Source organism: Macaca thibetana, chromosome 9, assembly GCF_024542745.1.
Source record: "Macaca thibetana thibetana isolate TM-01 chromosome 9, ASM2454274v1, whole genome shotgun sequence".
NCBI classification, from domain to species: domain Eukaryota; kingdom Metazoa; phylum Chordata; class Mammalia; order Primates; family Cercopithecidae; genus Macaca; species Macaca thibetana.
In genome coordinates, this window is record NC_065586.1 from 101339753 (window position 1) to 101353088 (window position 13336).

Sequence of the window (13336 nt, forward strand, 5' to 3'; positions counted from 1 at the left end):
AAATTAGCCAGGTGTGGTGGCGCATGCCTGTAATCCCAGCTACTTGGGAGGCTGAGGCAGGAGAATTGTTTGGAACAGGGGTTGTGGTGAGCTGAGATTGCACCATTGCATTCCAGTCTGGGCAACAAGAGTGAAACTCTGTAAAAAAAAAAAGAAGAAGAAAGTTCTCTCACATTTTATAAACTTTCACACTTTTATTTTTGGTTATTTTTTACATGCAAGAGAGCTCCCTAGAATATCCACCTGCTGCTCTTCCCTCACTGCACTTTCCTATGTCACGTCCAGGTTAACCAGCCTTAGTTCTTACACTACATTTTGGGTAGACGAAAGTGGTCTTGGATCATATTGCCACCTGTATTAGTCTTCTGTGGCTGTTGTAACAAATTTAGTGGCTTAAAAGAACAGACATTTATTCTCTTGTAGTTCTGGAGTTTAGAGTCCACAATCAAAAGGTCAACAGGCCTCTACTACCCCTGGTGCTGTAGCAGAGAATTCATTCTTTGCTTCTTCCATCTTCCTGAAGTTCCAGGTGTTCTTTGGCTTGGGCTGCATAACTCCAATTTTGGCATCTGTCTGCACATGGCCTTCTGCTCACTGCATGCTACTCATCTTTGTGTCTTTTATTGGATTTAGAGCCCACCCTGATAATCCAAGATGATCTCAACTCAAGACCCTTGATTTACAAGTGCAAAGATGCTTTTCCCACCTAAGGTCACATTCACAGTTCCAGGGAATAGGAAGTGGTCATATCTTATTGCAGGTCACCATTCAATGCAGTGTACCATCTTAATCACTCTCTTCTTCAGTGGTCCTTAAACTTTAGGAATTATGAACCCCTATGAATAATCTGACAAAATATATGTGATTTTTATTTATAGATAAATACATACATGCTGATAAGCACATTTTTGTTTGTTTAAAATTTAAACAGATTCATACTTCACCACCACTACCAAAGCCCAAACATGTACCGTAGATTCAGACACTCAGTCTATATCCTTCTTGAATGGTAGCAGCCAAAAGCAACCACAATTTACCTGGTGATCTAGTTAGTGTAGAAAAGACCAGGTTATTGCCTCTTTGGTTCTAGATAATACATATAATTCTGTTACTGCATTTCAAGATCACGTTAAATATTTTATGTCTCCCTGAAGTGTTCACATTGTGAATGGAAACTCTTAAGCTGCTATTATTATTACTATTAAACCTGAAAATTACCAAGCCCCATTTCGTTTATCCATTACTTATACAATTACCATGGAAAGGATCTAGCTAACATTTCTCTGGGTTACATCACACCTTATTAAGTTGAGCCTATCTTTAGTCTGTCACGACCTTATTGAGTCTTGCTTCTGCCATCGAGCATATTGAGTGCTTCCTCCAGCTTTATGTCATCAAAAAATTCAATTTCCAATGATGACCATTATTTTCGTGTCTTCAAGTCATTAATAAAAATGATGAACAAGAAAGAGCAGACAACAGAACCCTGCAGCGGACTACTCACACCTCCCTCTTGGTTGATTTTAATGTCTTAATTAAGTACTGTTCAGCCACATAATTTTACCAAGTACCTGGCTCATATTTTCTCAATCTTTTTGTCAAGATTCCTATGACAGACCCTGTTAAATGCCATGCTGGTATCCAGGCAAATCATGTGCTTCACATTTTCCTCTTCTGTCTGCCTAGTAACCTTTTCATAGAAAGGAATGTGGTTAATCTGATGTGACGTCTTTTGTAATCCAGGAAGTAAATTTAAACTATTTGGAGTCAGCAGAAATATTTGGTTTAGCGTCATTAACATACTGCACTAGGAGTATTCCAGTCAGGGAAGACTTACCGGTGGAAGTGGCATCTGAATGTGACAGTTTTGAAGGCTCGATAGAGATAAAAAAAGATATTTGTCAAGGTCTCCTCCCACTGTTTTTTTGTTTGTTTGTTTGTTTCATTTTCCCTTGATGAGCTTATCAGTTTAACTGTCCTCTCTTCAAACAAGCAAAAATGTTTGATAAGAGAGAGCTGTTTTGTTAAAGATTTAAAATGGACTGACCTCTATGTAAAATGAATCCAGAGCTAAGAAATGGAAATAATTTAGTGGATGACCTGGCATCGATGAATTGGATTTGGAAACCACTGGATTTAGCAAGAATACAAGAGAGCAGAGAGAACCCAGGGAGAGGGAGTTAGGTTTGCTTTGCTCCACAGTGTCAGCTGCCTATGGTAGGTATTCTAGGCTCAGAGCTTCTGCTACCCCATGCTGAGCTTAGATCCATACAAAACCCACGTAGTTTTACTAAAGGAGAGATCCTGTCTCTCTTTCAAAGTCTGCTTAATTTTCTTTTAGATAAGGCTCTAAAAGGTTTTATTTAACTTTTATCTGAAGCACATTCAAAATTGATCCTGAGATGTATTGTAAATTGGATGATCTACAAAAACAACTCTGTATTCTTCTTCATTTCACAAGTTTTGTCAGTCTCTACCTTTCCCATATGCATCCTCATCTTTTAGAGAGCATTAGAAAATGACCCAGGAAGAGAGTTAATCTTGTAGGTGTCACCATAACAGTATCTGAACTTGGGCAGAGGAGAATCCAGGGCTGGTAGTGTGATTAAGTCTTGCTGAAATGGAAGCCATCCAATTCCTTGAAAGACTTCGGTTGTTTTAAGTTTGCAGCATGATCGGTCTCCCCTTTACATCACTATGATAGATGTCTTGCATTGTAATTGCAAGACATGCCACCCGAGTAGAGTATGGATGATCAGTCTTTTTTTTTCTATTTTTCTAGAAACAATTGATCATTCATATTTATAGGGCAATCAACTGCTGGGCTTTGAAAAGGTCAGTATTGATTATCTAAGTCACAGATGGTGTGCTTCTTTACTATACATAAATATGAGTTCCTTTTATGAGTCTGCTGTGATTTTTTTTTTTTCTTTTCAGGGAAGGAGGAGGGAGGGTAGGTATTTATGTGCATTAAACAGTGGGAATTTCAACTAACACACTTAAATTCAACCAGGACTTTGCAGTTGGCAAAGTTGTGCTTTAAATTAGCAAATTCACTCCTTCTACCCCAACATACATATGTACAATCCACTTTACAGATGAGGAAACTGAGTCCCTGTCAGTGGACACGGGTAGGTAAAATGCCAGTGCTTGCATTAAGGAGAAATGGGAAGACTGTTTATCTAAATCTGAACAAGGGTTTTATATGGGTGGTGAGTTTGGGACTACCAATTCCAATTTTTTTCTTTACTGGGCTTTCTATATTTTAAATGCTTCCTGTAATAGACATATATTACTTTTGCAATTTAAAATATAGTTGATTTAAAACCCATGTGAATGACATGCCAGTTGGTTGAGTTGTATGGATAGTGGGCTTTCTCCTCAATGGCCCTCAAGGAGCTCACTTTGGAAGAACAACTAAAGTCCAGGCTGCAGTGAATTTCTATCTCCTTCCCAGTTTCTGTGCATTAGTGACTGACTATGGGACCTTCTCCATTTGTCTCTCCCACTCCTCCCCTAAACGCTTAGAGTTTTTGGCCACTTCAGCCTCCGCTCCGAATGGCAATTGGTGAAAGTGGACTACAAATCTATCTTCAGCCGGCATTGCACCAAGGAGGACTATCAGACCTGGCACCTGCTCAATCAGGTACACCCCAGGGAGGTGGACTGCTGGCTTCTAGGAGGAGGAGCTAGTGCAAGCCTGGTTGGGTCTTATCTGAGCCTTCCTATTTAGGGGAGGAAGGTAGTGGGTCATCTGAGGTTGTGGGTGTGGATTTGAAGAAAAGGGTGAAACATACGTAGGTCCAGTAGGGCTGGATGATATTTAGGAACCATCTCGCACCCTGGGATCCTATCTACTAATTGAAATCACTGAGCTGCCTGGGGGAAAGGTGATGATGATAACCTAGGGTTTTAGCTGTATCCATGGAGAAACGAGCTTTTTACAGCTAGAAGGCCTCCAAGAGTTGCTCATTTCATCTGTCAATGTGGAGGGCGAGAGCATTTCTCAGACTGGCCTGAAATGAGGGCCCCAGAGCACTGGGAACAGGTCCACTGAGAAAGGGTTTCGGGGTGAGTAGGTATAGCAATGGTAGATATTTACTGCTATGAGAAATAAGCAAGCTTCTGCATTCTTCAGAACCACTGGGTTCTTGTAATTTGTACCAACTTCTCCTTTCTTTGTCCTTGACTGGGAATTAGGATTTGGGCATGGTCGTTTATCATAGAGAGGGAACATTTTGGGTCAACTTCAATTTCCCTCTGAAGATGATGTGAAAAATGTGCCAGAAATGGGCTCCTTTCCACTAGAATTGCTACTGAAGCCATTTGGGCAAATGCCTGGTGGTCTGCAAAGATGCCTGGAGTCCTTACATTCTCCGTGGAGGTGGAGCAGAAACAGGATGATGTAGACATCACTGGCTTGGGTGGGTGGAGGGTAGAAGTGGGCCCACCTCCCATAATGTTCCTTTTATGTAGTAGTAAAAGATTAGTACTTTTATTCTTGAAACTCCTGGATCATTACTGAGAATGAGACTGCTACATAAAGTACCTAAATGAGAATGAACAGGCTAATGCTTCTTGTTGACAACATGTTTATTTCACCACCTTTTTGTTTTTCTGTCTCTCTCACTATGGAATTTCTCTCTAAGGGAGAGCCTTGTGTCATGGGAGAAAGGAAAATATTCAAGAAACGTAAGCCAGGAGCTCAGTGTGCCCTGGGCCGAGACCACTCAGGATCAGTGGTCTCAGAACCCTGTGTCTGTGCCAACTGGGACTTCGAGTGGTGAGTTGTTTGGCATTTTATTACCAATTCCAACCAGGTCTTCTTCACCTGTCTGTGGGGTGGGGTGGGGTGAAGATGAAGTTAGGAGAGGAAGCATGACACAGAGATGTGAGGTGTATCTGCTGGCCTGTGGGCCCAACCATCCCAGTTACTGGGCCAGATGGGAAGTCTGCATCCCTGGAAGGAGGACAGGCTGAGGCATTTTCACAGAGAGGGTCACTGCTCCATCAGAGCAGCATCTCCAGGGGGGGCTTCTCATCTGCAGTGAGCAGCTGTGTTGGAAAGTACTGGAGAAGTTGGGCTGGGCACTGACAGAGGTTAGAGAGCTACTGCCTTGCTGTTGCCTCCAGCCACATGCATCTGTGCTCTTCCACGTGACCTCTCTCTTATTTCCTTTTTCTCCCCGTAATAACAGCAACAGAGAACAACTTTAAATCTCACTTAATGAAATTCAAATCTCACCTATAGACAGTTTTCCAAATATTTACCTCTAGCCCTGGCCTCCCCCTTCTCTTGGTTGGACACATATGTGTCTGGCTATCTACTCAGCATTCATCTCCTCTTGATTCACTACCAGGGATATCAAACTTAAGGCAGCCAAAGCAAAGCTTTCCTTGAATCCCCCTCATTGGAAGGAGTCCCTTGCCCAGTTTTTCCAACTGCAATAAAACACACAGCTATCCACTCAGTTGTCAGAAGGGCTTGGTTTCTCCTTTTCTTTCACTGTCAGATCCAGGCCATCTGCAAGTCCTTGCAGTTTCTACCCCCAAAACACATTCTAACTCAAAGCACTTCTTTCCATCTCGCAGCTGTCTGTATCACTCCAGGAATCGAACTCTCTCCACATCTACCCTTGTCACTTAAAATTCATTCTCCTCACAGCAACTGAGATGGTATTCTAAAAACTCAAACCATATCTTATCACTACTACACTTAAAATACTCCAGTATCTTCCCCCTCGCTTAAAATACAATCTGATCTTCTTTCCTTAGCTTCCTCCATTGTGGGTGATTTGGCCCTGCAATTACTTTCATGTCTAAATTCCTTACTGTTCTTACTGTATTCACTGTATTGCAACCACATTACCATCTCCTGCACCTTCATTAATCCTGGCTCATTCCAGGGAGCAGAAAATGCAAGAATTTCTTCCAAATCTTAGCATGACCAGCACCTTTGGGTCACTCATGTCTCAGCAAAAATATCAGCTTCTCAGAAATGCCTTCTGAGACCACCTAATCTCACCTATACCCTGGCACAGTCTAGCATATCCCTGTTTTATTGTCTCCTTAGTATTAATTGCCATACAAAATGAACATGTTTTTGATTGTTCTACTATCACCTATCCTTCTCCAGTAGAATGTAAGTGCTATGAATGCAGGAGTTTTAGACTTCCCCTGTGTCTGCATCCACAGTGCCTGGCCCGTGGTAAACATTCAGTAAATAGTTGTAGCATGTTTCTGAACATCATTCCTTTTAGGAGGGTCAGAAACCTCCCCAATTCTGGGAATGGGTACATAGGACTCTGATCCCAGCTGGATGAATTCTTCCTCTGCATCACAATAAAAAGCTAAAGTTCAATTTGAATATTTTGGTAGCCCATCCCAGCTTTGTCTTTGTTAAAAGACAAAACTAAGGACTTGGGCATTGGCCTTTAAACTTGGGAGGGGCAGGGCAATGATAGAGCTGCATTTGGGCTTCTCTGGCATCAAATAGCCAGAGTAAGTCCAAGTGGGCACAGAGCAGCTGCCCCTGAATGACAGCCTCACTCCTTCCAGCCTCATTTAATCCAGCTGGTTTTTAAGCTTGATTTGTACTAGAAACTATCCTTTGTTTCCCACTTTCTGCTAAGAATATACCTGGAAGCCAGAGGAGTGACTCTGACTGCTCTCCACCTGTTCTTCATCCTTAAACTCATACCTGGGAAAGCATGGCTTCAGTGAAAGTCATGAAAATGAGACATGCTAAATGGAATTTAAATTTTACTAGCAGGGGCTTCTCTGTGACCATTTTGAGCCCTTGGGAACAAAGTATATTTTCACATAGTGAAAAATATTTTCAATTATTAATCACAATTAAGCAAAAATAGTCATAGCAATGAGTGCAGTAGGCCACTCAAAATTATGGCTTGTGACATATTGATGTCAACCTGAATATTCAGAATATTAATTTCAGGCTTCCTTATGTCCTTCTGCAGACTAACTCCATTGAGGCATACTGTCTTTGAGTTTGTCATGGTACATATTCTCCTGTGTCTCTGTGTGCCATAATAGACCCTCACCCATTGCTGGGTAGCATCACAAGTGAGAAGAAATAAGAACTGTAAAATATTTTCTCATCAGTAATTCCAGTAACATTTACTGGTCTGGGCAAAAATTCTAGCACTGATAGTCACAGTTTTTGACCTTGGCAAATTTTCTTAATCTTTATGACTTCATCTCTACAGCTGCAAAATAAAAATACATAACATCTACCTCACTGGATCCTAAGGAAGAATGAATGAATTAATATATTAATATACATCATTAATATAGATAAGGCATTTATCCTACTGACGTACAACGTAGAAATACAACATAAGCTAGCTATTGCTGCTGCTGTTGCTGCTGTTGTTATTCTTATACCCTAGGGTTAAGTGGTCCCTATGGCATTTTTGCAAGTAAACCAAAGTTTATACATCCAAATAAGCACTGTTTTCAGAGTAGTATCTTGGGGTCGTATCCATTTAGTTAGATACTGGTGGCATTGCTCAAAGTATTTCTGAACCTTCTTTAGGGAGTGCTGTCAGAATGCAACTATAAGTAAAGCATGGTGGGAGAGGTGAAGGGGAGCCTTTACCAGGCCTTCTGTGGGTCTCATACTTGCACTGGTAGAGGTACTATGTGGATCCAAGACCGTGTAATGTCAGGATCTTTATTATTGCCATTTTAATGAGAAGAAACATCTTGGATATAGGTTACTTGATCGAAGTTACATCCCTGGGAGAAAATGAGCCCGGGTTCAAGTGCAGATCTAGTTAAATTCACATTCTTTCCTCCACACCCTGCCATTTCTCAAGAAATCAAACAAGTCTTTATTATTTTAGATTCATTTTGCTTCAGAAAAAAAAATAGAGTTTCCAAGTTTAGTTACTCTAAAATTAAAACTCATCCCCAAATGACTTGGGTTTACTGCTGTTGATGAAATATAAGGTAGAATATTTCCTTAACACTAAAACAATTTCCGTTGAAGTAGTTTTGACCATTGGTACTAGAATCATAATAGGTGTATGGTCTTCAAAAATATTTTATAGAATTTTTTTTTGACATATAAGGTGGTGTATGTTTGCATTTCTGTAGCCAATCATACCTCATATTAAAAATAATATAGAAGAGCCACTTGAGTAGAGTGGAGAAGTAGACAAGGCTTGATGCTGGGTTTGTGGTCATAATCTCAGAACACACACACACACAAAATCACATGGCCTATAAAGTTTTTTTTTTACTACTACTGAGTAGGGGTGAAGTTGTTTTTGATTACTGAAATTTCTGAATTATTTACAGTGATTTTTGGGGGGACAATGAGACTGAATATTTGAAATTGTCTTCTTGTTTTTAAGTTAACTTCAATAAGCGTAGTGATTGGTTAAAAGATACAGTTTTTCCATCAAATACATTTTGTCTGTTTGCTGGTCTTTAATGCTAATGCAGAAATCAGCATATGGCCTATAGCCTTGTCCCCTTCTCAGTGGTCCTCTCTAGCAGGAAGTATTATTAGCAAAGGCATCTGAAATGCCCAGTGCACTTAGTACCAGTGATTATCATGCACAGTCCATTTAAATGTTTCCCTAGGCCAAATCAGGGCAGGTTCATTTGACTGATCTAGGAAAAGTTCAAGCCTCAGAGACAGCAGAGAGAGGGTATCACCTAGTTCAATCAGTTTGGGAGGGAAGAGTAAAGACTGGGGAGGATGGATTAAATGTCTTCACATTGGTGGAAGAATTGAGGAGTGCAACCTGGATTCACAGAGGGAAGATATCTTCTACCTCTGTCCCTCTTCTACGAGAAAAGAGGACGTTTTCCAGATTCTCAGAAGCATTTATTTGTAGCAAAATATTCACTTCCACAACTTTCTCCAGAGCAAGTATCAGTAATATGTATGAATTCTGCATAAAGATCGATGTTTCAACATAAGAGCTTCATAAATCCGCCAGCCTCAAGCGTACCCTAGAGAGCCACTTTGCAGCAACCTCCATCATGGCGCTGGATAAGGACCAGGAACAAATCCTTATTGAGAGTAAAGGTTATTAGAGACCATCAGGTAGTCAGAAAAGGTGCACGAGGGGGCTCCTCTACAGTCAAAGGAGGGCTCTTGAGAGGCAGTAGCCCTCCAGGAGACCTGAATTCACTTGTTCAGTACGAAACCAGGTTGAACCAGAGATTATTATGCCCAGGAGTTCTTTTCTTTCACTCATTCACCTAACTTCTCTCTCAACAAAAACTTTTACTGAGCACCTACTATGTAGCAGATGTTTTAGTCTTTGAGATGAATTATCTTAATCTTCTCAATGAACTCCCAGAAGGAGAGTCTGCTGTTATAGACATTTTACAGATAAAGGAATGGAACACAGAGATGTTAAGTAATTCACTCAGGATAATATTATTCTGACTTCAGAGTCCTGAGTCTTATTATGTTTTACAGGCTACCTCCATGTCCCATACGGCACTACGTCCACAAAGCAAGTTTATCGAGTGGTGATGTAGAAGACAGGGGAGGAGATTTGGGGGTGTCACAGCACATACATTCAGATGTATCCGAAGTACATTAATCTAGTGGCTCCCCAGAGTAAGCTTGAGTACTCTGCGTATGGAGCACGAGCAAGGATGTGTTTCCATAGTGGACAAGTCAGAGGATAAATAAGACAATAAACAATGTATACAAAAGAGTTATTGCACTAAAAGAAGGCATAGCAGAAAATAGTATAATGCTGAATTTTATTGTCCAAAATTATCATAGTCACATGTGGTTATTTGCATTAAAAAGAAATAAAAAATGTTATTTCTTCATTGCACTAGTTAGGGGCTACCATATTAGCTTAATATAAAATATTTCTCTTATAATAGAAAGTTCTATTGAACAGCACTAGTTCTGACTGTATATGCTATAGATACACAAAACAAAGAGAACAAAAAGATCACTGTGGACTGAAGTAATCATGGAAGGCTTCCTGCAGGAGGTGGCGATGGGACTATGTAGACTTCCTGCTGAGGAAGAAAAGAAAAATAGGCAGTACTTCAAAGAAATAAATAAGAGACTGAGAAAACAGGAAGAAAACATAAACCTAAAGAAAACAGATATATAAGAAGGTTGTTGGTGAGTAAAGGGATAAGGCAGATGGACAGCATGGAATTAAATTAGGAGAAATATTTGAGGAATGATTGTTGGATTTTCCAAGCAATTTCTGAAATGGTTTGGATATAATTATAATCTTTCTTTACGGCTGTATTTGGGCTTATGTCTTAGCTAAATGATGATGTTAATGATTAATCCATTGTTTTTGTTGCTCTTGAGCCTGCTTGTGTTTGTTGAGTGCTCAGTCCATGCCTACCAAGAACCTCTATCTGCCTAATCCCAAACCTACCATGCTATCCTGCCTGCTAAAGTGGAACAGGGTGCCTGTAGATCACTAGCACTGGACTCTCAACTGGCAGATGGGAGGGTGGAGAAATGGGAATCAGGGAGGCTGTGATATGGCTGTGAGTGGTCTGAGAGCCCCTGCAGCTTGTCTGGAAGAGACCATGACTCCTTGGTTGGCTCCAAGAGTCTCAGAATGTCATTCCTGGGGACTAGGGGTCTCATTGATGAGCCCCATGGGATTGGACTCATGCTGAACAGGGATCAGGAGTCTCTGTTACCACCTCTGCCACTGCCAGCTGTGTACAATCTTTGGCATAGTCATTTCTCCCCTTTTTGCTTTTCTTTTCCAGTCTACCAACTTAGGAGATTGGATCCAAGAATAAAAGTATCCCTTCGTATTTTGACACGCAGAGGTTTATTATTATTATTATTATTATTATTATTATTATTATTATTATTTCTACACTGTCCTGGCTATCCCTCCTTTAGAATCTAAGCCTTTTCCCTGGATGGAATTTAGAAGACATACAGGTTCCTAGAAATGCAAAAGTTGTTCCTAAACTTTCAAAACTTCTAAAGCTGTTATAGTGGAGAAAGACGTAGAGGTGACTTATTTCTTGAAGGAAAATGTGTGTATGTTTGCAGAATCTGCAGCAGCAGACTTCCCCGAGGCAAATCAAACTTTCTGGTGCATTCTGTCCAAACTTCACAATTCAACAGAAAAACGCCTTTCCCCAGGAAGCTGGAGCAACAGCTGGAACTGCTTGTGTGTCTAATCATGCAGACTTCGGAGCTAGGAAGGAGGTTGGGCTGTATGAGATATTTTAATATACGTTTAGGAGAAATTAATGAAGACGTCCACAGCTTGGAGGCAGCCAGCTTCCACTAATGTTGTTAAATATTAATGAAATTCTTTTACTCTTTGGGGCAAAGCAACATGCCTGGTGCACCTTTTAAAATTACTGCATTGCCAACAGGTAGCAGAGCTGAACAGAACTGCTAAACACAGTTACATTTAGCAAAGGCCATTAAGATGTTTCTTTCATTCTTAAAATTGCTTAAGAGAGAGCACCCTTCCTTCATAGGAAGGTAATCCCTAGGGTTAGTAGGACATTCAATAGATTTACCTCGGAAAACAACTGGAGAATTTTCGAGAAGGTAGTAAGGATACACCACAGCCCAATATTTCCACAGACAAATAATGCTTAGAAATAAGTAATTCAGGCCAGGAACATGGGCTCACACCTGTAATCCCAGTACTTGGGGAGGCTGAGGTGGGCAGATCACTTGAGGTCAGGAGTTTGAGACCATCCTAGCCAACATGGCGAAACCCCATCTCTACTAAAAATACAAAAATTAGCTGGGCATGATGGTGGGTGCCTGTAATCCCAGCTACTCAGGAGGCTGAGGCAGGAGAATCACTTGAACCTGGGAGTTGGAGGTTTCAGTGAGCTCAGATCGCGTCACTGCACTCCAGCCTGGGTGACAGAGCGAGACACCGTATCAAAAAATAAAATAAAAAAAAGAGAGAAATAAGAGATCCAGCAGTGTGCTAATAAATATTTAACTGCTGGCTCTGGAAACAAACAAATAAATACTCCCTGATTAATGGTATCTGCTGATCATCATACATATTCCCATCATGGCAGATTTCAAGCTACCAACCTGACATGAGTGAACGCAGAACTGGGGAGAGATAGCTAGTACCACAACATTATATAATATTCCCACCATACAGAGAGAGAGCTAGTACCACAACATTATATAATATTCCCACCATACAGAGAGAGAGCTAGTACCACAACATTATATAATATTCCCACCATACAGAGAGAGAGCTAGTACCACAACATTATATAATATTCCCACCATACAGAGAGGTAGCTAGTACCAAAACATTATATAATATTCCCACCATACAGAGAGAGAGCTAGTACCACAACATTATATAATATTCCCACCATACAGAGAGAGAGCTAGTACCACAACATTATATAATATTCCCACCATACAGAGAGGTAGCTAGTACCACAACATTGTATAATATTCCCACCATACAGAGAGAGAGCTAGTACCACAACATTATATAATATTCCCACCATACAGAGAGATCGCTAGTACCACACATTATATAATATTCCCACCATACAGAGATCGCTAGTACCACACATTATATAATATTCCCACCATACAGAGAGAGAGCTAGTACCACACATTATATAATATTCCCACCATACAGAGAGAGAGCTAGTACCACAACATTATATAATATTCCCACCATACAGAGAGATCGCTAGTACCACACATTATATAATATTCCCAGCATACAGAGAGAGAGCTAGTACCACAACATTATATAATATTCCCAGCATACAGAGAGATCGCTAGTGCCACACATTATATAATATTCCCACCATACAGAGAGAGAGCTAGTACCACACATTATATAATATTCCCACCATACAGATACATGGATGTAAAGCACCTCAATAGCATGGACATTAGAATGATAGAATAGTTTTTATATAATATAGTATATATTGTATATAATATTGAAATATAGTAATCAGGAATATATGTTTTAAGTGTTACCTTTGTAATATAATTTATATAATTGAAATTTCATACAATTTCATTTTTAATAGTGGCTTTGTTTAACAACCATTAATTAGCCTGCAACATTTCTGAGATGTTAACTGTGAGCTCTCATGGGCTATTACAAGCTGGCACAACATTGAGTCCATATGAACTGTCAGGCTGAGAGATCTCCAGTAGTTAATCAGGAGGCTCGGCCAAAACATTTACTTGGCAGAAATGTCTCTTTCTCCTTCCTTCCTTCCAGCTTCATTTAAACATGCCAATATCAAGACTGATCTAAAGTTCCACCTTTCTATGTAGCAATCCATGATTCTTGTCACATTAACTCCACGGGAATCTGTT

At 40.3% G+C, this 13336-nt stretch overlaps 1 protein-coding gene and 1 long non-coding RNA gene across 2 annotated transcripts in view; both read left to right on the forward strand.

Moving 5' to 3' along the window:
• The window catches only part of SORCS3 (sortilin related VPS10 domain containing receptor 3), a 612976-nt gene that overhangs the window by 542440 nt on the left and 57200 nt on the right, over positions 1–13336 (forward strand). Inside the window, exons 15-16 of the mRNA XM_050804899.1 lie at positions 3529–3646; positions 4650–4783. Coding sequence (XP_050660856.1) covers positions 3529–3646; positions 4650–4783 — 252 coding nt within the window. The remainder of the gene's footprint in view (positions 1–3528; positions 3647–4649; positions 4784–13336) is intronic.
• Positions 11938–12873, forward strand: LOC126963055 (uncharacterized). The gene is made up of 3 exons (XR_007728906.1): positions 11938–12276; positions 12323–12414; positions 12550–12873. It is a non-coding gene; the product is annotated as an uncharacterized LOC126963055 (long non-coding RNA).